This window comes from Peromyscus californicus, unplaced genomic scaffold (genome assembly GCF_007827085.1).
Source record: "Peromyscus californicus insignis strain IS unplaced genomic scaffold, ASM782708v3 Scaffold_2__1_contigs__length_46816999, whole genome shotgun sequence".
NCBI lineage: Eukaryota > Metazoa > Chordata > Mammalia > Rodentia > Cricetidae > Peromyscus > Peromyscus californicus.
The window spans coordinates 10,834,757-10,856,067 of record NW_026294540.1 but is presented as its reverse complement, the minus strand read 5'-3'; the positions used below and the strand labels follow the sequence as shown (position 1 = coordinate 10,856,067).

The 21,311-nt window shown below is 55.2% G+C and overlaps 1 protein-coding gene and 1 long non-coding RNA gene across 3 annotated transcripts; both read right to left on the bottom strand.

The window, feature by feature from the left end:
* Window positions 1-1,617: 1,617 nt before the first annotated feature.
* Window positions 1,618-10,752, bottom strand: Lhx5 (LIM homeobox 5). Its single transcript, XM_052755203.1, has 5 exons — window positions 10,218-10,752; window positions 8,010-8,233; window positions 7,052-7,329; window positions 6,205-6,370; window positions 1,618-2,809 (listed from the first exon to the last, which is right to left on the bottom strand). The coding sequence occupies exons 1-5, from the start codon at window positions 10,388-10,390 to the stop codon at window positions 2,442-2,444; spliced, it is 1,209 nt and encodes a 402-aa protein (XP_052611163.1). The 5' UTR covers window positions 10,391-10,752; the 3' UTR covers window positions 1,618-2,441.
* Window positions 10,753-13,815: 3,063 nt separating this feature from the next.
* Window positions 13,816-16,257, bottom strand: LOC128120947 (uncharacterized). Of its 2 annotated transcripts, none has more exons than XR_008222020.1 (3): window positions 15,982-16,257; window positions 15,452-15,566; window positions 13,816-15,347 (listed from the first exon to the last, which is right to left on the bottom strand). It is a non-coding gene; the product is annotated as an uncharacterized LOC128120947 (long non-coding RNA). The 2 variants fall into 2 exon arrangements; XR_008222021.1 differs by lacking the exon at window positions 15,982-16,257 and adding an exon at window positions 15,802-15,973.
* Window positions 16,258-21,311: the final 5,054 nt, after the last annotated feature.

Here is a 21,311-nt window from a genome sequence, read left to right as displayed (position 1 = left end):
AGAGAGGGGCTTGTTTTGAGGTGTGGCCTCGGGCCTCCTAAATCATCTTCAAGGGGCCTGACATGCAGCTTAGTGGGGAGAGGGCTCGCCTAGCATGCATGAAGTCATGGGTTCGATCCCCAGCACCACACACATTAATCAGAGTGGGGGCACGTCTGTAATCTCTGTGCTAGGGAGGTCTTGCCACAGGTTTGAGGCTAGCCTGGGTTATATAGCAAGACTCTGTCCCCCAAAACAAAACAAAACAAAACAAGAACAACAAAAGTCATAGCCAGCCCTTTTTCTAAAGACAGCATGTACTTCACTAGGCCTGGAGAACCACAGGCCCGCTCCCCAGGGTCCTTCCACCCTAGCAGCCTTACCTGTATGGCTGTACGCTTTTGTTTGCAGATAACACCTGGAATTAAATGCAACATAAACAGGGGTGAAACTAGAATCTCACCACCCCGTTCCCCCTCCCCCTCTCTCAGGTCTCTCTGTGCAGCCCAGGCTGGCTTAGAACCTACCATCCTCCTGCTTCAGCTTTCCAAATGTTGGGATTACAGGTGTACGCCAGCCTATTCATTCCCCAGTCATCTTGAAGGCCTACCGTGTGCCAGGCTGGCTTGTGAGGTGCATAAAAGCAGGAGAGAACATCCTCCACCACAGAAACTCCCAAAGTGGGGCCAGCAAGAAGGCTCCATTGGTAGAGGAGCTTGCTGCCAAGCCTGATGACGTGAGTTCTATCTTAGGGACCCATCCGGTGGAAGGAGAGGGCTGTGGGCCAATTTGTTGTCCTCTGACCTCTGCATACACATCATGGCACACACATACACACACAACAAAATAAATAAAGAAAGAAAGAAAGAAACCACCAGGGGCTCATCAGTTAAGAGCACTGGCTACTCTTTTCAGAGGACCCAGAGGACGCAGGTTCAATTCCCAGCACCCACATGGCAACTCACGACTACCTGTAACTCCAGTTCCAGGGGATCCGACACCCTCACACAAATATCAATTCACATAACATAAAAATAAATAAATCATCAAAAAAAAAAAAAGAGAGAAACCACCCAATAAGAACAAAACCCAAACTAAGGCCCCCTGGGACAGTGGTTCTCAACCTTCAGTCTGGTTCCTCATGTCGTGGGGACCCCAACCACACAGTTATTTTCATTGCCACTTAATAACTGTAATTTTGTTATGGTTATGAATCTTAATGTAAATATCCATGTTTTCCAATGGTCTTAGGTGACCTCCGTCTAAGGGTCGTCAGACCCCACAGGGGTCGCGACCCACAGGTTGAGAAACACTGCCCTGGTGGGCTGGGGGGAGGGGTCATTATACCTGTTACATTGTGCTGTTGGGACATCTACCCTGACTCTCAAGACACTGCATAAAAAAGACCACACAGAGCTGAGGGAGAAAAGAATTTTTTTTATTAATCTTTCTTTTTTAAAAAAAGTTGATTTTCTTTTTATTATTTTTTTGTTTTCTGTTTTTTTTTTTTGTGGGTTTTTTTTGTGGGTTTTTTTTTTTTTTTGGTAAACCTCTTTCTGGCTCCCCTCCCCCACTCTGCCCCACCCTCCTCTTAAAAATATAAAAATGTCCAGCCCCAGATAACTAGAGTACAATAAATAAACAGTAAACACAAAAACATACTTTATTTGTTTCTTCTTTATACAAAATAAGGAACCTAGAAGCGTCCGACTTCCAAAAAAGTATAGTACTGTTTGTCCTGATGGCCCAGCCTCCAGGCCCCGGGCAGGGAGAGTAATCCCTGGGCAAACGCCCAGCGACTTGGCGCCCGGCTCAGGGGTAGAGCTGGGGGTGGGAAGGTTCGAATCCTGCCCAGCCCCTCAGGCTCCAAGTATGGAGGAGCGGGGAGTTGGGCCCAGGCTGGCCCGGTCCTGACCGCTCAGCTTCCTAGACAAGCTGACCTTGAGCCTCACGATTGGCCACCAGGGGGCGCCAACTCGCAGGTGGATTTGTCTTCCAGCAAAGCCACCATTCACCAGCGGTCTATTTTTCTTTTCTGGCTGAGGCTTTCCTCGTCTCTCTCTCTCTCTCTCTCTCTCCCTTTTCAACCTCTCTCTTTCTTATCTTTTATTATTTTTTTTTAAAGAGAAAGAGTGAGAAGTAAGATTTCACAATGGCCTCGGCTCGCAGGGAGGGGTAGCGCCACCGTCTCCGCTCCTTGGTTTCAACCCCCTCTTAGTTCAAAGAGGTGATGGTGGGCGGCGGGGTCCCGGGGCGGGGGCAGTCTAGGGTGTGCTTGGAATCTCGACCCTCCAGAAAATTGACTTTGGTCCCAAGAAATTGCTCAGGCGCGCGCCGAAGCTCTGAGGGGGTGGAGATGCGAGTTGCCGGCTGGGCGCGAACCCAAGAGACAGGACTCTCCGAGGGTGACCCAGGAAGCGTTCAGCGCTCGATGGCAGGGGGGGTGGCCCGGCCCCTTGGCCTTACCAGACGGCCGCCTCGTTGAGCTCGGGGTTGGGATGCGACAGGGGTCCGCTGTAGCCGCTGGTGCCGCTCATGGGGAAGGGCGGGCTGGGCCCGCCGCTGAACACCTCTCCAGGCATGGGGTGCAGCGCGCCGGGCAGGCCGGGCTCGGGGCTGGGCGTGTCCGGGTGCGAGATCATGTCGGTGAACCTGGGGTTGTCCGCGCCGTGCGGCCCGGCCAGCGGCGGTTCCAGCGCGCCCAGCGGCGTCGAGCCGGGTCCCGACGCTGCCAGGAAGCTTGAGTCGGCTGGGGACTGAGCCTGCGAGGGCGGGCCGTGCGCGAAGAAGTCGTAGTTGCCTCCCGGGGCGTAGTAGTCGCTTTGGTAGTCTGCGGGAAGGGACAAGGGATAAGACGTGGCGTGAGGACAGACTGCTAGGGCCCGACAAGGACTCAGGGACCTCGGAGAGGTGACCCGAGGGCGCAAAGGCCAGGGCACACGGATAGGGCTGTGGGTACAGATATGCGTTGGGCGCGTGAGAGCATGCCACTGACCCTAGGTTAGACTGAGACCTAAGGAGGTCCTCAGAGGCGGAGGGAGGAAGCCCGAGACCCTGCGAATGGAAGGGGACCGAGGAGGGCCACGGGTAAGGCCGGGGAGAGGCAGAGAGAAACAGCAAAGGCCCGAAGGCCGAGGGTCTCCAAGTGGGGAAGACACAGAGGTTACAAGGACGCTGAGCAGTGAGGGACATAGGCAGCAAGGGAGGCCAGACTAGGGAATCGCAGGTTCCCAAACACGCAGGAGATGCGGGGAGAGGCCTCAGAGGTGCAGAGCCACGGGGAGATCTAGTGAGAGATGGAGGGATGAATACGGACGGAGACAAGGATCCGCATCAAAGGTGGCGGGAAAGGCAGTGGAGGGCAGCCCCTGTCACCGCACTCTGCACAGCCAAGTCCACGCAGAGGTGAGAAAGAGCAAGGACAGGAAGAGGGAGACGGAAAAATAAATAAATAAATGGATGGATGGATAGATAGATAGATAAAGCCGCGGTGAGGATACGGATAAGCCCAAGAGAACGAGACAGTAGTAGACCAGGAATCGCCATCGGCTTGGTGGCTGCAAGGCTCGGAGAGGAGCGCGGGGACAAAGCGGCTGCCGCAGCTCTAAGCACCAAAGAGGTTCAGACCCGGAATGCGGCCCCAGAGGGGGAAGCGGGTGCCCCGGTCAGCTGCCAGAGCGCAGAAAGCGTCGGGCAGGCGGCCTGGGCCCGGGGCGGGCAGGGCGCAGAGCCAGGGGCGGCCTCAATGTCTTCTGCTCCCCCCCTAGTCGAGCCTGGAACGGAGAAAGCCAAGCTCAGTGACTCTGGCCAGGGGACCCGAGTTTTCAGGACCACTTGCGGTTTCCTGGGGGCGGGGTTGGGGAGGGGTGGGGAGCCTCGGGTCTCCAGTCTCAACCCGGAGGAGCTTGCTAGGACACCCAGATCGTTTTGAAGTATTTGCGGACAGAGACCTTTGGGAGAGTTGACACAAATAAATGCACATTCTTCCCAGGGGTACAGGGACACACAGGCCAGGCGCTCACACCGCCACAAGAAATTGCTTCTGCTAACACCCTCTGGCTTCCCCTCCAGATCGGCCCCTCCAGGATTGGGGTGCAGGACCCCAACAAAAGGAGCGCCTTAAGCCTGTTGGAGGGAAAACCCGCTTTGTACAGCGGGAAAACCGGCCGTCCCGAGGCCAGGATTTCTTTTGGAAATCCACTCTCCTTGTTCAGTTTGGGGTCCGAGTTCACAGGCGAGTTCTGGATGTCCCAGTCACCCCCCGCCTTTTTTTTTTTTTTTTTTTTAACCGAAGTCCTGAAACCTATCCAAATCGGGGGTGGGGTTTGCCTAACTTAAGACCTGCCTGGAGTGGAGACAGTTTCGGTAACAGCTAACACGGCCGCCAATTACTTTTTGAAAAAAAATCTCAAATTCCATTCCGCCCGAAAGTTTGGGAGGTTGAGAGAGACGAATTTGGGGGCCCTCAAAGGAACGGAAAGGGAACGCGCTAAGCAGGGAAGGCCGCGGCCCTGGAGCCGTGCGCGCCGCCTCCGCCCATATGGCGGCCGGGCCGGAGGTAATTGGAACAAACGCTGTCTGAAAAGGGTACAAAAGCCGCAGCTGGGGCTTTGTCCGAGCTCCCACGGGGAGCCGCGGGCCCCGCCACCCGGCCCCTTTCTCGCCCGCTGCCGGCCGCCGCCACCGGGATCTCCCAGTGCGGATTAGGCGGGGCTGCTGGGCTGGGGGTTGGGGAGTCCTGCGCTCCCCATCCCGTTTTCGGAGAAAAAAAAAGGGGTTCTGGCGTTTTTGTACCCCACCCTGTCCCGCAGGCCTTCAGAGAGAGGGGTTGGCAGGATCGGTGAGGGGTGGGCTGGTCCCCCTGAAAACCTTGATTAATTACTCAGGTTGGAGCAGGGGTTTTCAGGCGGGTACCGCCCCCACTATCTCTGGGCTCCGGGTTGAGATTTTTTGTGCTGAGGACAAGCTAGGCGGAAAGATTACACGTCCTAGGACACGCCCATCACCGTACAGTTCCGGCTCCCCCAACCTGGGCCCCGCGCCACCACGTTAAAAATCACCGCTTCACATATTTTTGCCAGCAATTTCCAGGGGCCTCGGCCTTGTGGGCCGATTAACTTCCCGGGCTTCCGCACGTGGAAGTCCGGCCAGGGGTCCTCTTACTTTCTACGGGGTTGCCTGGCTTCCTTCGCCTTTCCACGCCCGCATTGTCCCCGAATCCACATTTTTAAAGGGAATTCACTTCTTGCCTCTTCAACTGGGTTTGGAGACCCAAGCAGACCAATAACTCAGGGCCATTGGTTGGAGACTCCCGGTGGCTCTGCAGATTGGAAGCCTCGGGAATCTAGAGAAGCGCATCCTCCCTACAGAGACCTCTGAGACGGGGACTGGGGCAGGCTAGCAACTCCCCCTCCCCCAGGGAGCAGGCCAGGCCCAGAAGCTGGGAGGAAGATGGGGTGCTGGGATGGGACAGCAGTCCCGGAGAGCAAGAGAAGAAAGGGCCAGAGCAAGCAGGCTTGAGTCTATTAACGGACGTCAGGAACCTGTCCGTGCAAAGCAACCGGTCATTCTCCCTAGACCCAAAGATGAGTCCGGAGCATCATCTCTCCCTACCCCATTCTAGATCAACCCCTTTGCTTGGACCCGCGTGGGCCCTAGATTCACACAAGCGTTTGAGCCTTCTGCACGCGGAACCCAGGGTGTCTGTAGCAGAACAGAATTGCTTGCTGCCTTTGAAGCTAGCTAGCTTCGGGAATGCAGGCCCCCTTCTCCCCAGTATCAAGCTGATGGGGTTCCAGCCTTCCCTAAGCTCACCAAGCCACCGGCAGTGGGTAATGGAAGTAAGGCCATTTGGGCGGTGAAAGGTACTTGGCGTTCACCGGCACTGCCCCAGTATGACCCGGCAAGTGTGTCTGTAGGTCTCTCCCTCTGAGGGGAATGGACCGTACCTGTGCGTGCTTGTCTGCCACGTCTAGCCGTTTCACTGAGGTCTCATTTGCGAGCGGGTGTGTGTGAGTCCATGTGTCCTGTGTGGGTGTGCCTGTTCAGGAGGTACCTGTAGGTGAGTAGCCTATGCTAATGAGTCTTGTCTAGGGATGGCTTTGTGTATAACCTGCGTGGGTTTGGGAAAAATAAAAGCTGCCCTACTGTGGCCCCAAACGCTAGGAGGCCCAGAGTAGCTGTGCGCCCGGGGGGAATAGTAGAGCGTCCCCAGGCGCCCCTTACCTCCGTAGTAAGTGTACGGGGTAGACCCCAACATCTCAGACTCGTCCAAGCGGCCGCCCAGGGGACGCATGCGCCGCGGACTCCGGAAGAAGGCGTGTCTCCGGGCTCCCAGAGCGCTCAGCTGTTTCATGCGACGTTCTTTGGACCTTCGGTTCTGAAACCACACCTGGGGTGAAGGAAGGGGCTGTGAGCTGGAGGTCAGGAATGCCCTCCCCCCCTCCTCCTGCTGAGGCTGGCCCTGCTGGGTCCTAGCGCCTTGGGCACACCATAACTCCCCCGAGGCGAGGGCTGGGCCGGATTAGTCCAGGAGGGGCGGAGAGGGGCTTCGGCGAACCAGCCAAGGGTGAAGGATTTCGCGGACCCGTGGGGTGACTCATAAAGACCCCGGCTTCCTGGTCCTCGGCTTGCCCGCGGTCTGACGGCTTTATAAAGACCTCCTGCCCCTCCAGGCCCTCGCCCCGCGGCTACAGAGCCAGGCTCCAGCCGACTGTCGCTTTGCCAACGCTAGGGCGCGAGGACATTGCCCCTTTCTGGGCTTGGAGAGAGGAAGGAAGGGGTCCTGGAGGCCAGAGAGACTTAAGCCATTAGTTGATCAGGGTGCAGTGAGGGGGGTGGACGGAATTCAGAGAGATCTGGCGACCTCGTCCAAAAAAAAAAAAAAAAAAATCACATTGCCAGGACAGTGGGACCTTAACAAACCTTTTGGCTCAAAATTCCCCGCCTCCAAAGGGTGCCCTGATGGCCTCAACCAACTTCGGGTGCACCGACTGTCCCTGAGCGTTCAAAGGCTGGGCTGCCCGACGGGAGGCACTCCTGCTGGTCGGGAGGGCAGGCCCACCGGCCGTACCTGAATGACCCTCATGTTGAGGCCGGTTTCCTGGGCCAGCTGTTCGCGGATGTGGCGCGTGGGCTTGGGCGTGGCCGCGAAGGCCGCCTTGAGCGTCTCCAGCTGCTTGGCTTTGATGGTGGTGCGCGGGCCGCGCCGCTTGGTGCCGGAGTTCTGTTCCTCGTTCTCGTTGTTGGCGGTCTCCTTGTCCGATGAGGTCGAGTTGTCGGTCTCTTTGGGGTCGTCCTGTAACGGGTCCTGGAGGTCCGGGGACAGACTGCGGTCCGTACAGGATGACACTGCGGGGGGCGGACGGATTGGGGACAGGACAGCGGCGTCAGCGCGATCTGTCTCCAACTCTGAAACCCCGTTCCTGAAGACCCAGGCTCTCTGCCTCGGTTGCGGGGGTTCCCTCCCAAAGCAGGGGCCACCCCTCCCCCGGACTTGGCGCCCACCCACTCCCTCCAGGCCAGGCTTGATTTGAAAGGACCTTCTCAGCGTCCCCGCCCCCCCAACAAGTCGAAAGTCGGAGACTCCCGGGGAAGCGCGGCACACCCTCTGGAGGACCTTTTCTTCAGGAGTGGGGACAGAGAAGGGTATACACATTGTCCCCTCTCCCCCTCCCCCTGCCCCGTCTCTCTTTTCTCCAAATAGCTACGAGCCTGCCGGTCCTTCAAAAATTTACCAGGACCTCAAATAACACTGAAGGGGTGGTGGTGGTGGTGGTGGATTTCTTTGCAATTCTAAATTGAGGGGAGGGGAGAAGAGCCTGGCTGCGGGTTCCCCTCTAGAACTGGCTCTTGTCTCCCCAGCCCTGAAGCGCCCCCCCCCCCCCCTCCAGCAGATGAGTCCTGGGCTGAAGTCAGCCCGGCCCGGGGTGGCGGGATGACAGGGTGACGGTTGAATGTGCCAGGCTGGTTGTTAAAGTCCAATAGCGTGGGGAGGAACGCTGGGAAACGGCAGAGGCCTCCTTCCATACCTGAGTTGAGGCTTCCCTCCTTGAGGCTAGAGGAGCTCAGGTAGTCGTCTTTGCACACAAACTTGTTTTCGTCGATCACGTAGAGTTCCTCTCCCGTGGACAGCTGTTTGTTGCACACCATGCAGGTGAAGCAGCTGAGATGGAAGACTTTGCTCCGGGCCTTGCGCACCAGGTCGCTGGGAGAGATGCCTTGCGCACAGCCGGCGCACTTCGTGCCAAAGCGCCTGTGGATACAAGGCGCCTGCCTGTCACTGTGAGGTGGCGGCGAGATGGGCCCGGTGTCCAAGTCCTCTTCAGTGCTGACCTCTTCCCACCCACTCGGGCTTCCCAGACACCTCTATTCCCGTATCTGTCAAATAGAAGCCTAATTCTGGTCTCCCTAGTCAGGGCTGGGTTTGGGGCCAGGTGGTCCTGCTTTTAGTGTGTTGATTCAAGCTTTATGGGGGCCGTGACTGGAAGAGCTGGACGAGCAGCCTTGAGACAGGCAAGGGTTCAGGGTGTCCCAGGATGTGTCCCCTGCCCTCAGGTCACCACCAAATCTGCCTTGGCTGTCTCAGGAGCCCACAAAGGATTTAAAGCCTGTAGGTTAGGTTTCCATCCTTCTTAGCTCTGCCTCCTGGATTGGGAAGCGGGTGTCCCGGACAGGACCACCACTGTCTGTCTTTCGCAGTGGGGTGGAGTATCTGAACAGAAATGAATGCCCCAGAACTTTCCTCTAGCTTCTGGTGCTACCTGGGAGATCTGCTGGACACCCCACCCCCCCACCCCAGGAGCTGGGGACAAGAGACTGTCAGAGGAGTACATTCTGGAAACAGGAAGTCAGTTTCTGCACACACACACACACACACACACACACACACACACACACACCCTCCTCCCCCATCTCTGGCCCTGGCAGGCGTCGGGAGAATGGGGACAGAAGCTCATCTCACGTCCTTCGCGGCTGGGACCTGGGATTACTCCAAAGCCCTGTTTCCTTTCCTCTAAACCAATCCCTTTACTTACTTCCTTGGGGTCTGGAAGAAAGTACCCTCATCCTCCCCCACACAATAGGTACAGGAAGGTGGACAGGCTGTGGGGGAGAGGAAGAAGAACGCTCAGAACCTTGGGGGACCCCCCCCCATACACTCACACCTATGTCTCTAAACAGAGTGAATTTGGGTGACATTGATAGAGTGAGGGCATTAGAGACCATAAGTCACTTTTGGCCTTATCCGGCAGCATAATTGGCTATATACACCTTATCAAAAATCATTAGGTGCTTTGCAAGCATGCCACATTAGGGGCGCCAGGGCCTCCGGGGCCGGGGAGTTTACACGTGTAAAGGCTCGGCTGACATTTTCTTCTATTCAAATTCCCAAGTGCCCGGCCACTGGGGCAGGCGGCTGCCTTTCTCCTCAGCTGAGCTTATCACGCCCCCTTAGTGCCTGGAATTCAGACTCACAAAGCCAGTCAGGGTGCCCGGTGGAAGCAAGCAGAAAGAGCAGCTATCCAAAACACCACAGGTTTCTAGGCTGCCCCTTAGCATTTCCCACCTGGGGAAACTGAGGCCCACAGAGGCACTGGGTCCTGGCTTGCCTGGGGTGGTTGTGGTGGGGCATGTGGACTTGGGAAGGGAGGCGATACCTCACAGAACAGACCTGCTGATTCTCAGCCTCCATTTCTTCAGTGCCTTTCCAACTAGGGAGAAAATGGATCAGGGATGGGGGGTGGGGGACAAGGGGAAGGTTCTCTGTCCCTCCTCTCTGGAAGAGCCCTCCCTGGCTGGGGCCTTTTGGAACTGGGAAGTTTCTGTTTGTCCTCAGATTACCCTCTGGGCTCAGGGTTACTGTTGGGAACGTGAAGCCCCCAGCTGCTCACAACTCCTGGAGCACCTTTGGGATCTAGGGACGTGGGTCCTGAACCTTCTGTCCCGGGGACTCAGTTGTGGGGAAAGGGGCCGGGAGCAAGTTGCTGGGCTTCCTGGTTCAGCCATCTGGCTGCTCTCTACCGTCTGGCAGACCCCAAGGTGAGGCCGCCAAGCCATGTCCTCCTTCCTCGCCTTAGCTTCTCACGAGGAGGAGCCGACGACAGGGCTTGAGGAGGGCAGAGGCCTCTCTGCCTCCCCTCTAAGCTGGGATGGGTCTCCTGGCCCCCCAATTCCCGAGGTGCCCGGGTGGAAATCCGGCCAGCCAGGGGTAGGCAGCAGGGCGCGGCGGGGCCTCTTACCTGAAGAAGTCGTTTTTACAGTACAGCTTGCCCTCCCGGGAGAAGCACTTCTCTGAGAGGTTGGTTTTGCACTCGCAGCATTGAACACATTTGATATGCCACGCGCGGTCCAGCACGTTCAGCAGAAAGCGGTCGAGGATGGGCCGCTCACAGCCGGCACAGTGCACCATCATAGCCGCGCGCCCCGGGGCGGCTCGGGCCGCCTCGTCCTCCTTGGGGCCCCTGGGCCCTGAGGGCCTCCCGGTCCCCGCTGCAGTGGCTTTCAGCCTCCCTGCTCCCTGGGCCTCGGCAGGGACAAGTCCCGTAGGGATCAACCAAGATTTCGCGGGGTCAAGTCCTCCGACGCTCCTCGGCCTGGCGCTGCGCTGCCCAGAGTGGCGCGGAGGGCGGCGGCGGTCACAGCCTCATGCCACGGGTCGCGCCCGGGCGCTCGCTCCAGCCTCGAGCAGGTGTCCTCGGCGGCTGCTGGCTTCGGCACTGGCGAGCGGCTTTCCCGGTTGACGGAGGCGCCGGCACTTTCCCCCACTTTCAAGCGGTCCCGATCCTCATCTTTGTCTGGCCGCCGCCTAATTCGCGCATCCTTATTCAGATTTGGTGACGTGGTGCGGCACGTAGGGTGCCGGGCGGCCAATGGGCGCGCCGTGGCCATAGCAACCTCTTAAATTTATAGCATATCTAAATTGGCTACAGCGTTGCGGTCAGGACAGAGCAAAAAAAACAAGACATCAGTATTGCCGAGTATTTGCTAGTACCTGGTTCCGAGGCTAAGTAAGTATTTACCTTCCAGTTTGGGCCTGGAGGGGTGGGGGCGCGATCCGAAAACCGGGGTTCTGTTTCTCTCTCTTTCGCAAATATTTTTTGGGGGCAGGGTTCCAAGGCCTAGTCAGGGAGGGACCTCCCACCCAGTTTGGCACCCTCGCAACCTGTAGAAGTTGCCGGGAGAGCGCTGGAGTCCTCTGCTTCCGAACCCGCCCTGCTCCCTCTGACTTAGGACTGCGGCTCGCTCGGGCTCTGAGCCCTGGAGTTGAGACCCTGAGATCGGTCTCCAGGGCTGTGGTTTCTTTTGTCATACGCGGGGCTGGGGCCCAGGCGGGCTTTTCTCACCGAAAGAGAGTGAAGGCGGGAAGCTTGGGTAGTTATATGCCCCCATCTCCCACCCCCAGCAAGGTTGGAGCAGGGATATATATCAACTGGCCTGGTCGGGGAATCCCGAACGTCAGGTCTAAGTGTCCAGCTCACCGGCTCTGGGGGAGGTGTGGAGAGAGGGGAAATCTACCTCGGATGGGTGTTCAGGCTGGTAGATAGGAGGTGGCACTCACTACGTCTTTCTCTGCCACACTGTCCATATTCCAGGTCAGCCTGGCGAGACCCGTGGTGAGTAGGCCACTCTGCAGAGCAAGGGAGTCCGGCCACTGCCGGGCGCCATCCCACCGTGACTCCCGAGCCCGAGGGCTTTTAAGTTCCCCGCTGCTCCTAGGGCCAAAGGCAGCTTCGCAGGTGTGAGAGTGCCCGCAGATGTACGCAGAGGGGCCCGGAGGGGTATAAAGGGACCTGGGGTAGGGAGAGAAAAGGGACCAGGCCTTGTTTCTGCTTGGCCAGCCAGGCCACCGCATGCTTCGGGGGCGAGGTAGGATGGGAATGTGTTTCTGGATATCTGCTTGCTCCTGGGAAGACCCCTGATGGTGAGGGGCTGGGGCCCAAGGGTTGGAGCCAGATAGGATTTGTGCCAAGACTTGGCTGTGAATGTTTGTTTGGGTGTATTTATTTACTGAGTTTGTTAGTTATATATGCGCTGCTTGAAAACTATCATTTTATTCTATCTATAGTGTGTTCGTGATCAAGCCCTGGGACTTGGAGGGGTTTTGATATTTTTTTGGGGGGGATTTTTTTTTGCGTGTAAATTTTCGTGTTTATAATTTCTCGTGGGTCCTGCTTGCGTTGTGTGTTAATATGTGCATTAAAATTATTTGTCGGCCTGCGTCTGCATGTGTCTGCTTACGTGAGTCCCCTGGATGCCAGAGGATGTGCTCCTCTGTGAAAGGGCGAGCATGTATGATCACTCCTATTGCACATGCTAGCCCTGACAGGAAGATGTACTTTAACGTCCGAGTGTATGTCTGTCTAAATGCGTGTGTTCCTGCTAGAGACCCTGTGTGTGTGTGACTGAGCTCGGCTGTGTGATCTTGGGCACAGAATTTTGTAGACCCGTGTGTGTGTGTGTGTGTGTGTGTGTGTGTGTGTGTGTGTGTGTGTGTGTGTGTTTTGGACAGTGGGTTTTTATTTACAGGACTCTTGTAGGACTAGAGGGAATGTGTTTGTATGGGTACCACTAGCCGCGATTATCTTCATGGATGGGGGGAAAAGATTTGGAGAGACCCATCAGCTGGGCCTTTGGAAAAGGGTACCCCCAACTCAGGTAGCTTCTGTCACTAGTTTGCCAGGGGGACCGGGACCTGCAGGGAGACTGGGACCAAGCAGGCTGGATTGAACTTGGGCCTCTTAGGCCTATGGAGAGAGGTTCTAGAAGCCTCCAAAGGAAGCTGTGTGGCAGCACCCAGCCTTCCCGGGCTACGAATGAGCCTCGAGCTCGGACAGGACACAGAGGAAATATAGAAGAGCCCAGAGAAGGGGAGTTGCACAGGCTCCGGGCTGAGGCAAGCCCACTACCCTCTCTGCCTTTGTCTTTTGGAGGTTTCCCCCACCTCCCTGAATTCTCCTGGAGTGCTCCTGCCTTTAGCTCAGTGGCTCCACGCTTCCCGTCTTCCTGGTCCTCCTCCCTCCCCTCTTTCTTTCTCTATCCCCCCCCATTTTCTTTTCTTCCTCTGCCTTTTTGCCCCAGTTTGGAGTCTGGCATCCATCAAAACACTTCAAAGGCCGCTTCCCATTATGCATGGCTGCTGAGATGTGTGGAGAAAACTCCCACCCTGATACCAACAGTCACTCACCCTTCCTTCTCAGCACACCATCCCCCCCCCCCCCCGCCCCCAGTTGTGGCCACACACTCCCTCAAGTCACCACAAGGAATCTAAGGTGTCAGACCCCTCCTCTCTCCCGAGTCAGGGTTCTGTCCAGCCAGCCCTGTCTGGTTCTCCACTCTTGGATGAACCCATTACTTCACTTCTCCTGGAATGTTCCTGAATGTCAATGTGCAGCCCTACTCCAGCCACTGAATGCCGGGGCCAGGAAGGAGACTGTAGTAGAAAGCGACAATCCCAGGGGGTCCTCAAGCCTGGCTGTGGGTGGGGGCCACCTAGGGCTGAGCCATTGGTTGTGGCCTGTGAGGGGTTGGTTGGAAGGGCTCAAAGGACTTGCCTAGTTACTGCCCTTCGGAGTCACCTGGGTGCCTCACTGGATTCATATGGTTCAGCCCCACTTACAGGAACTCATACCCCCCCCCCATGCCAGCCTGGCAGCTACGATAGTTTTCTCTACTCCACGATAGCACCGGGGAAAATAGCAGACCAGCTATTTTATATATTATCCCGCCCTAACAGCACTGACAGATGGCCACCCGGCAGTGAAATTCCCTCCTATATGTAACTAATAAACGCTTGTGTCTTAACAGGGTGATGCGCCAAGACTCAATGTCACTTATACAAGATGTTGATGGAATTTACTATATAAAAATCTCCCTTCTAGAGTAAAGAGTATCAACATTACTGCTCAACAGACGGTGCGGGGATAAATGAAACAGACAAAAGACAAACACGATAATAATCTGTTTCCAATCACTTAAGCCCTGTAGAGTTAGTAAAATGTTCCTTGCATATTCCCCCTTGAGTTCGGTAATTAATTACTGGCGAAGAGACGCACACCTCCCGGCTGGAGTGGGAGTTTCAAGACCCGGAGAGCTTGGGCGTGGGGGTGTCTTTCTCCCGGTTTCCAGCTGGGGACACTGGACAGCGGTGGAGGAAGGAGGTGCCTCTTGCGCCGCGGGCTGAGCAGGACATTTCCGTTGGGTCGCCGCCGGGCGCACCTCTGCTCCGCTCGGCTCCCCATGCCTCGGAAATTCTTCAACCAAGCAAGAAAGAGGCCGGCCATCTCTGAGTCCTTCGAAGTCTTCTTAACTCGCTACCCGCCTTAGAATGGCCCGAGCAGCCGGGGTTGTTTTTGTTTGTTTTGTACTTATTTATTTATGCGTTTATTTATTTATTTTTATTTATGAAGGGGCAGGCTGGAGGCCCGGCGCTGGCCGGGGGGTGGGGGATTGAGGGGGCGGGGATCCAGGAGGTTTGCCCCTTGTCCTCCCGCCTTTCCCCCCGCCCCCAAGCATCTCAGGTGTCGAAGCAGCCAGTTCCCTTCCGATCTCGATCATTACCCCCCCCTACCCCATCACGCATCCTTATCCAACCCCCACCCCCCACCCCACCAAGAGCCAGCGAAGCTTTAACATTAAACAAACGCAGTGAACGCCTGGGAGCTGCGCTCTCGGCCGGGTCTGCGCGGCGGCGGCGGCGGCGGCGGCGGCGTTACAAATTGTAAATTTAAATTGCTCTCCGGATTCATTACTTCCCCTCTTTGATTTCAGCCAGCCGTGAAAAATTATACTGGTGTACCACTGAGAAACTGCTTTGCCGCAAAGAGCCTGCGCCTAATCACTGGCTTTCTCCCTCCGACAAGAGTGTAATTATTTTGTTTTGGGTGTAAATATAGGCGGCCCCGCGCACAGACACTCAGCATCCCGCCGCGCACGGCCCGCCGCCCAGAGGCATCCGCCCGGGGTAGGAACGGGGGTGGAGGCCAGGCCCGAGCGAAGCGTCGGCCTCCGTACTCCCGGCAGACCCGGGTCTCCAGTCTCTGCCTCAAGACTCAACGGACCTTGGGCATCCAAGCCCAGCCAAGTGCACTCCAGCCGGGTGTGCCGTGTGGGTCAGGGCTCAGGGTCAGGCCCAGAAGAATACAGTGGGATTGGGAGTGGATGAGAATTCTCGCCCCCCCTCCCCCCCGCAGGACCCACAGACCTGAATGGAGTCCCCAGTCCAGATCCAAGTAGGGACGGTGTGTCCTGGCCTCAGGAGGGACACGGGGGGGGGGGGGGGGGACAAAACCGGGTAGGCGGATGAGTCCTGCTCGCGCGACACTGTGGACCACTGGGTTTCCAGAGCATCTTTGCGGGGGGTCCGGGCCCTCCTGTAACGTGAACACTCGTGAATTAAGCGGCTTTGAAACTGGGCGGGGGCGGGGGCCCGACCTGGGATGTTTACAAACCCGGCTGGGATTTATTTCATCCTCACCTCCTCTTTCATTCTTCTGGCTTTCCTCTCCTCCTTTCCGGGAGGTGAGCTATCCGAGGCGGCTCGGGAGATGTGCCAGTAAGACCATTTCCCAAGGCGTAGTGGAGTGCTAGGTCTGAAAGACATCGGGTCAGCTAGCTGAGCCCCACGGCGCTTTAAAGGGCTGCTGCTCAGGAGGGAGCTAGCTGCAGGGTGTCAGTTGGGGTGTTGGGCTCTGCTTTGGAAATGCCGGGCCCCATAGATCCCAAGCAGGCAGGGCAGGGAGTGAGCCCCCCCCACTCCTTACCTCCCCCATGAAGCCCCACCCTTGGGCTGTTGGGACCCCCACCAGCAGGCTACCTACAGCTCACCCTTGGCCTGTAAAGACACTTTCCTAGGGCAGAATTCAGGCTCTGGCTTCCCCGGAGCCTAGGTTGGTCCTTTTCAGCAAGAAGGGGCCTTGGAAGAGGTCAGATGAAGCCCCCGCCACTTGTGAGCGAAACTGACATTTATTTTTTTTCCCCCCCCGCTTAGAGGGAGACAAATCTCACGCTTAGTGTCGTGGCTGGATTCCATGCTGCCGGTTTCCCTGGACCCGGCTGGGTTGAGAGCAGGACTTGGCTGAGATGCCGCTCGGTGGGGCCCAACCCCAAGTAGTTTGGGACTCCTCTGGCCCCACAGCCAGCAGAATCCACCCAATGGGCTCCCCCCCCCCCCCGGAAGTGGCTTCTCTAAAGTTCAGAGAGGGCAGTTTGCCTTGGATGTCCCTTCAAATGAAGAGTCCCCAGCCCACCTACTATGACTTTGAGTTTTGTCTTTCGACCTAGCTTGGTCTTTCTGTTTGTTTTGTTTCTCTCTCTCTCTCTCTCTCTCTCTCTCTCTCTCTCTCTCTCTCTCTCTCTCTCTCTCTCTCTCTCTCTCCTCCCCCTCCCCTTCTCTCCCCCTCCTCTCCCCACCCCTCCACTCCCCCACCTTCTTTTTGTTAGACTAATTTGGGTTGCTTTAGAATTGGCCCGACTTTGGCAGCTCGTGGTGTGAGTGTGTGTGTGTGTGTGTGTGTGTGTGTGTGTGTGTGTGTGTGGTGTGTGCGTGCTTGCGCGCGCACGCGTGTGTGTGTGTGTGTGTGTGTGTGTGTGTATTTCTCAGTCGCTAATGATTGTGTGTTGATAGAGTAATGCAGTGGCCTCATTAGCCCTTGTTTAGAAGGTGTTAAAAGGGAGATCCGCCTCGGAAAGCCGCGGTTTACACAGCGGCGCGGCTGAACCCCCCGAGCCGAGCCGCACGGCGGGCTAGGGGGAGGCGGACCCGCTCCCACCCCCTAGGGAGGGGAGAGGGGGCGGGGAAGCGACCCCAGCTCCGGCCTCCCAAGGCGGGTATGTTTACCCCGCTGAGCGCCCTCGGCTCGGTGGGGACCCCAGCGGGGGTCGGCTCTGGTTCCAAAACTCCTGGGAGCTGCTCAGCGGGGCTCCGCGGCCTTTCCCAGGGTAGGATGGGGCAGGGGTGGGGGCAGAGAAAAAAAATGCAAGGATTTTTTTTTTTTTTGGAGGGTTGGGTGTGAGGTATTTTATTTAGAGACAACTACAGCCTAGTAGGTAGCGGCTCGGGGTCTCTGGGCTGGCGTGTTCTCGGCAATCTCCATGCCCCACCCCCATCCCCACCAAAATAGATACCCTAAACTTTAGGGGGTCGCCAGAGAATCCCCCTTCCCCCAACAACTTGTTCTCAGATGGCCTTTTGGGACCTTCGTTTTGAAAGTTTCTTTCCCAATCTATCTCTGCCCTAAGGCTCCACCTGGGAAGGAATTTGGGAGAATAAAACTGTAGCTGGCCGGCCTACTTCTGCAAAGCTTGGCAGGTGCGAGTAACTTTGTTGACCTGGGGCTAGAAGGGTGCGTGTGCTCGGTTGTGTTGGCGCCCGAGGGCGGAGGTTCTACTCTGTCGGCGTTCCTCATCCCTCCCTCGGTCCCGAAAGTCTTGGTTTGTGACTGAGCTGACTTGAGAAGAAATCCCATTTTATCCTGGGTCATACGAAAAGACCTGAGGGGGGAAAATATTTTGATCAGGCTCAGTGGGTGCCCTTGTTGAACTCGGAACTAGACCCCTTTTCTGATGCAAGGGAGAAAGACCGGGTTGGCATTCACCGTGAGACTCTTCAATCGAATTGTTCTTTTTTCACGAAGGTGGTTGCATGCGTGTGGGGGAGCCTTTCTCATCTTTCTGGTTTGTTTGCATTTTGGTTTTCCTGTCCCTGGATTTGACATTGCCCATCTTGGGGTGAAATTCAGCTAGTCTGGGCATTCCTAGTCTGGTAAACACCCACCTACCCAACGTCGGAAATCATCATTTCCTTCCCTTTCCTGTATGTGTGTGTCTCATGTGTATTTCTGTTTTATTTTGTTTTTTTCCTTTTAGAAGTCTAAGCGTTGTCTAGAGACGGGTCGTGGGAGGCTGGGACTCTCATACAGCGGCTCTCATGAAATCCGACTGTAGAACGGGTTTCAGACCCAACTGAACCCTCAATGCTCTCCCTAATTCGTCTTGTAGTTAGAAGCGAGATTGCGCGGGAAACCAAGTTAAAACCGGTTCCCCAGATGCTGTGGGATGGGACCAGGATCAAATACGGAGGACGCGGGAAGACTGGAAAGCCCATAGCTCGCTGCCCCCCTCCTCCCCCTCCCTTTCTCCTTCTCTTTCTCTCTTTGTCTCCCTAGCAGGTCTGTCGGTGGAGGCAGGGGTGTGCCAGCGGTAGCAGCCAGGCTCTGTACCGGCGTGGTAGTTGGGAACCAGACAAAGACAGGAGCTGTCCGCGGTGCTGAAGCCGCGCGGAGAAGGCTCCTGTAAGCGCCCTGCCCTCTCAGAGCCTTCTAATCCCATTTTGGCTCTGGATTTTGCTCCCCTCCTGCGTTTATTTCACTTTTTGGGGGCTTCTCCTCAGAATCGATATCTTTAACCTAGGTCTATCTATCTATCTATCTATCTATCTATCTATCTATCTATCTATCTATCTATCTATCTATCTAATCATCCATCCATCTTATAAAACAAAACAGCTGATTAAAAGCAATTTCTTCTTCCCACCTCAAATTCAGGACACAAGAAAGGTTTCTTTTAATTACACCCACAATAGTTCCAAGTAGCTGTTTCCATCCCTCCAAAGAAGCGGAAGTGTATATTTAAAACAATAACACCCAAACACAACGAATACCAGGAATCTGCCCTCAAGTTTATTCTGAGGAGGAAGCAAAGGGTTTACTTTCAAAATGTTAATTTTGGGAAGACTTTATCTTTTTTTAAAATTAATTTTATTCTTATTTTATGTACATTGGTGTTTTGTCTACATGTATGGCTGTGAGAGGGTGCAGATCCTCTGGAACTGGAATTACAGACAGTTGTGATTTGCCATGTGGGTGCTGGGAATTGAACCCAGGTCCTCTGGAAGAGCAGCCAGAGCTCTTAACCTCTGAGTCATCTCTCTAGCCCCAGGAATACTTTATCTTTGAGGCTAGAAAAATATGAGAGCCAGAGAGACGTCATGTGACGGTGTGCAGACCCAGGCACCTGCCCTGTGAAGGAGTAGGGCTTGTGAGGGCAGAAGACATGTGGGGTGAGGGTGGGGGGCAGTAAGTCAACTTAGCCCTTGCAGGCATGCAGAGGCCTACTGTGGAAACCCTCTTCAGGGTTTATTGATTTAGTTATTTTTCTTTTTTATGTTCATTGGTATTTTGACTGCATGTATGTCTGTGTGAGGGTGTTCGAAGCCCTGGAAATGGAGTTACAGACAGGTGTGAGCTGTCATGTGGGTGCTGGGAATTGAACCTGGGTCCTCTGGAAGAGCAGCCAGTGCCCTTACCACTGAGCCATCTCTCCAGCCTCCCTCTTCAGAGTTATTAAGGAGACCAGCCTTATGGAAAATTTGGGCACAAAAGAATTAACCAGTGCTTCATTTTCTAAATGCTCTAGGTGTCACTTAGGTATCTGGCATGGCACATGACTAGCAGCCAGTCCTCTGTATGAGGTTAACATGTCTGAGTGAGTTTGTGTAGGGGAGGCGAACCACTCCCCCCCAACATAATGTGTCCTGGGGACTGAGCACCTTTGTCAGTACATAGGGTCTGAATACTTGCCCTCTGCTGTCTCAGAGACACACCGCCCCCTCAGAACCCCCAAACCTCTCTGTTGCAGGGTGACTGTCAAGTTTATGGGTTCATCTCATAGGAAGTGGGGGGTTCAGAAGAACCAGAACTATCAAAGTAGAGCAGTTTGCAATAAAGGATGCACTGAGAAAAAAACAAACAAACAAACAAACAAACAAACAAACAAACAAAAAAAGGATGCACTGAGGCTTGGGACAAATGGCACTCCAATTCTTCAGGACCTTGGCTGTTATCTTCTGAACTCCAACCTCTGTAGGTGTTTCATTGAGACCAGTGTGACCAGGCTTTTGGACTATATACCTTCAACCTCACAGAACACACAACCTTGTGGTGTCAGGACAGGTACCCTTGACCCTGGCTGGCAAAAACTAAGAATAAAAACAAGGATATAGTTATTGAGTGTGTCCGTGTGTGTCCATGTGTGTGTGTATGTGTGTGTGTCCATGTGTCCGCATGTGTGTCCGCATGTGTGTGTGTGTGTGTGTGTGTGTGTGTGTGTGTGATTTCCTGGTCTTGGCTGCAGCTTGAAGAGCTGTGGATGTTGATCATATCCCCATGTTACACAAAAGAAAACCAAGTCTCAGAGATGCTGACAGGTGCTGTTGGTACACAACCAAGGTCTGTGATTGTAACCTTGTCCCTGAACGTGCTCTGAGGAACTGTGTTTTCCTGGGGACCTCACCTAGTGATTGTGATGCTATTTCTTCATTAGCATGATCCTTTTGGCCTCCTGGACCACGGTGGCCTGTGGTCTGGACTTCCAAAGTTGGTGTAGCCAAGTACTAACTTTGAAACAAGAAGCATGCCCCCTACATCCCTCTGTCAGAGTTGGGAGGGTTCTTCACAGGTTGGGAACCAAGTTAGTATGAATTGTCTCTCTGACTTGGAGTCGTCTTTAATCTTTCTCTCTCTCCTGCCTTGACTCATCAGCAAGTGGGGCTCACTGTGCCCCCAAACCATCTCCCAATCAGCTCCTTCCCTCTCTCTGTTGTCAGGCTGGTTCCAGCCACCTCTGCCTAACCTATTTTGTGGTTGTAGTCTTCTAACCAGACTCCAGATTCTCCTCACTCTCCTCCCTTCCTCTCTCTACTCTCAGGATGACTGAGGTTGTATTTTAGAACCATACATTAAGGCTTGCCATTCTGCCTCTGACCCTCCAACAACTCCTCAGTGCGTGTAGAATAAAATCCATACTTCTCGCCCTGCTGTGCAGGGCCTTTTGTAAGGGCTCCTGGCTCTCACTCCTAACATGCCCCCCCCTTCCTGTGTCTGCACCAGCCCCATCGGCTCCCCTGCGGTGTCTCACACAGCCTGGTTTTCTCACCTCAGGACCCTCCGCACTTGGCTGGCCCTTCTGCCTTCAAATCCTTGCAGGGTTGGCCCTGCCTTTGCCACTCAGCTCAACTGTCAATTCTTCCAGCCTGTCTTCCCTGATCAGTTGATTAGAACTGATCCACCCCCAGTCACTCTCCACCCTGCCTTATTCTCTTTGTTGCCTTTATCAATATACGTAATTATCCCCCTGTTGGACTTAGCTGCATATTGTCTCTCTTCCTTACAATATCAGTTCCACGAAGCCGGGGAGACTGGGTTTGTCTCGTTCACTGTTGAATTTCCCATGCTTGACGCCATACCTGGAACACAGCTGTTCGATACATATTTGTTGACTGGGTAGCTAATGAACAAATGCACAGATATGTGGGGTGAGAGCTACAGAAAACCAGTGGA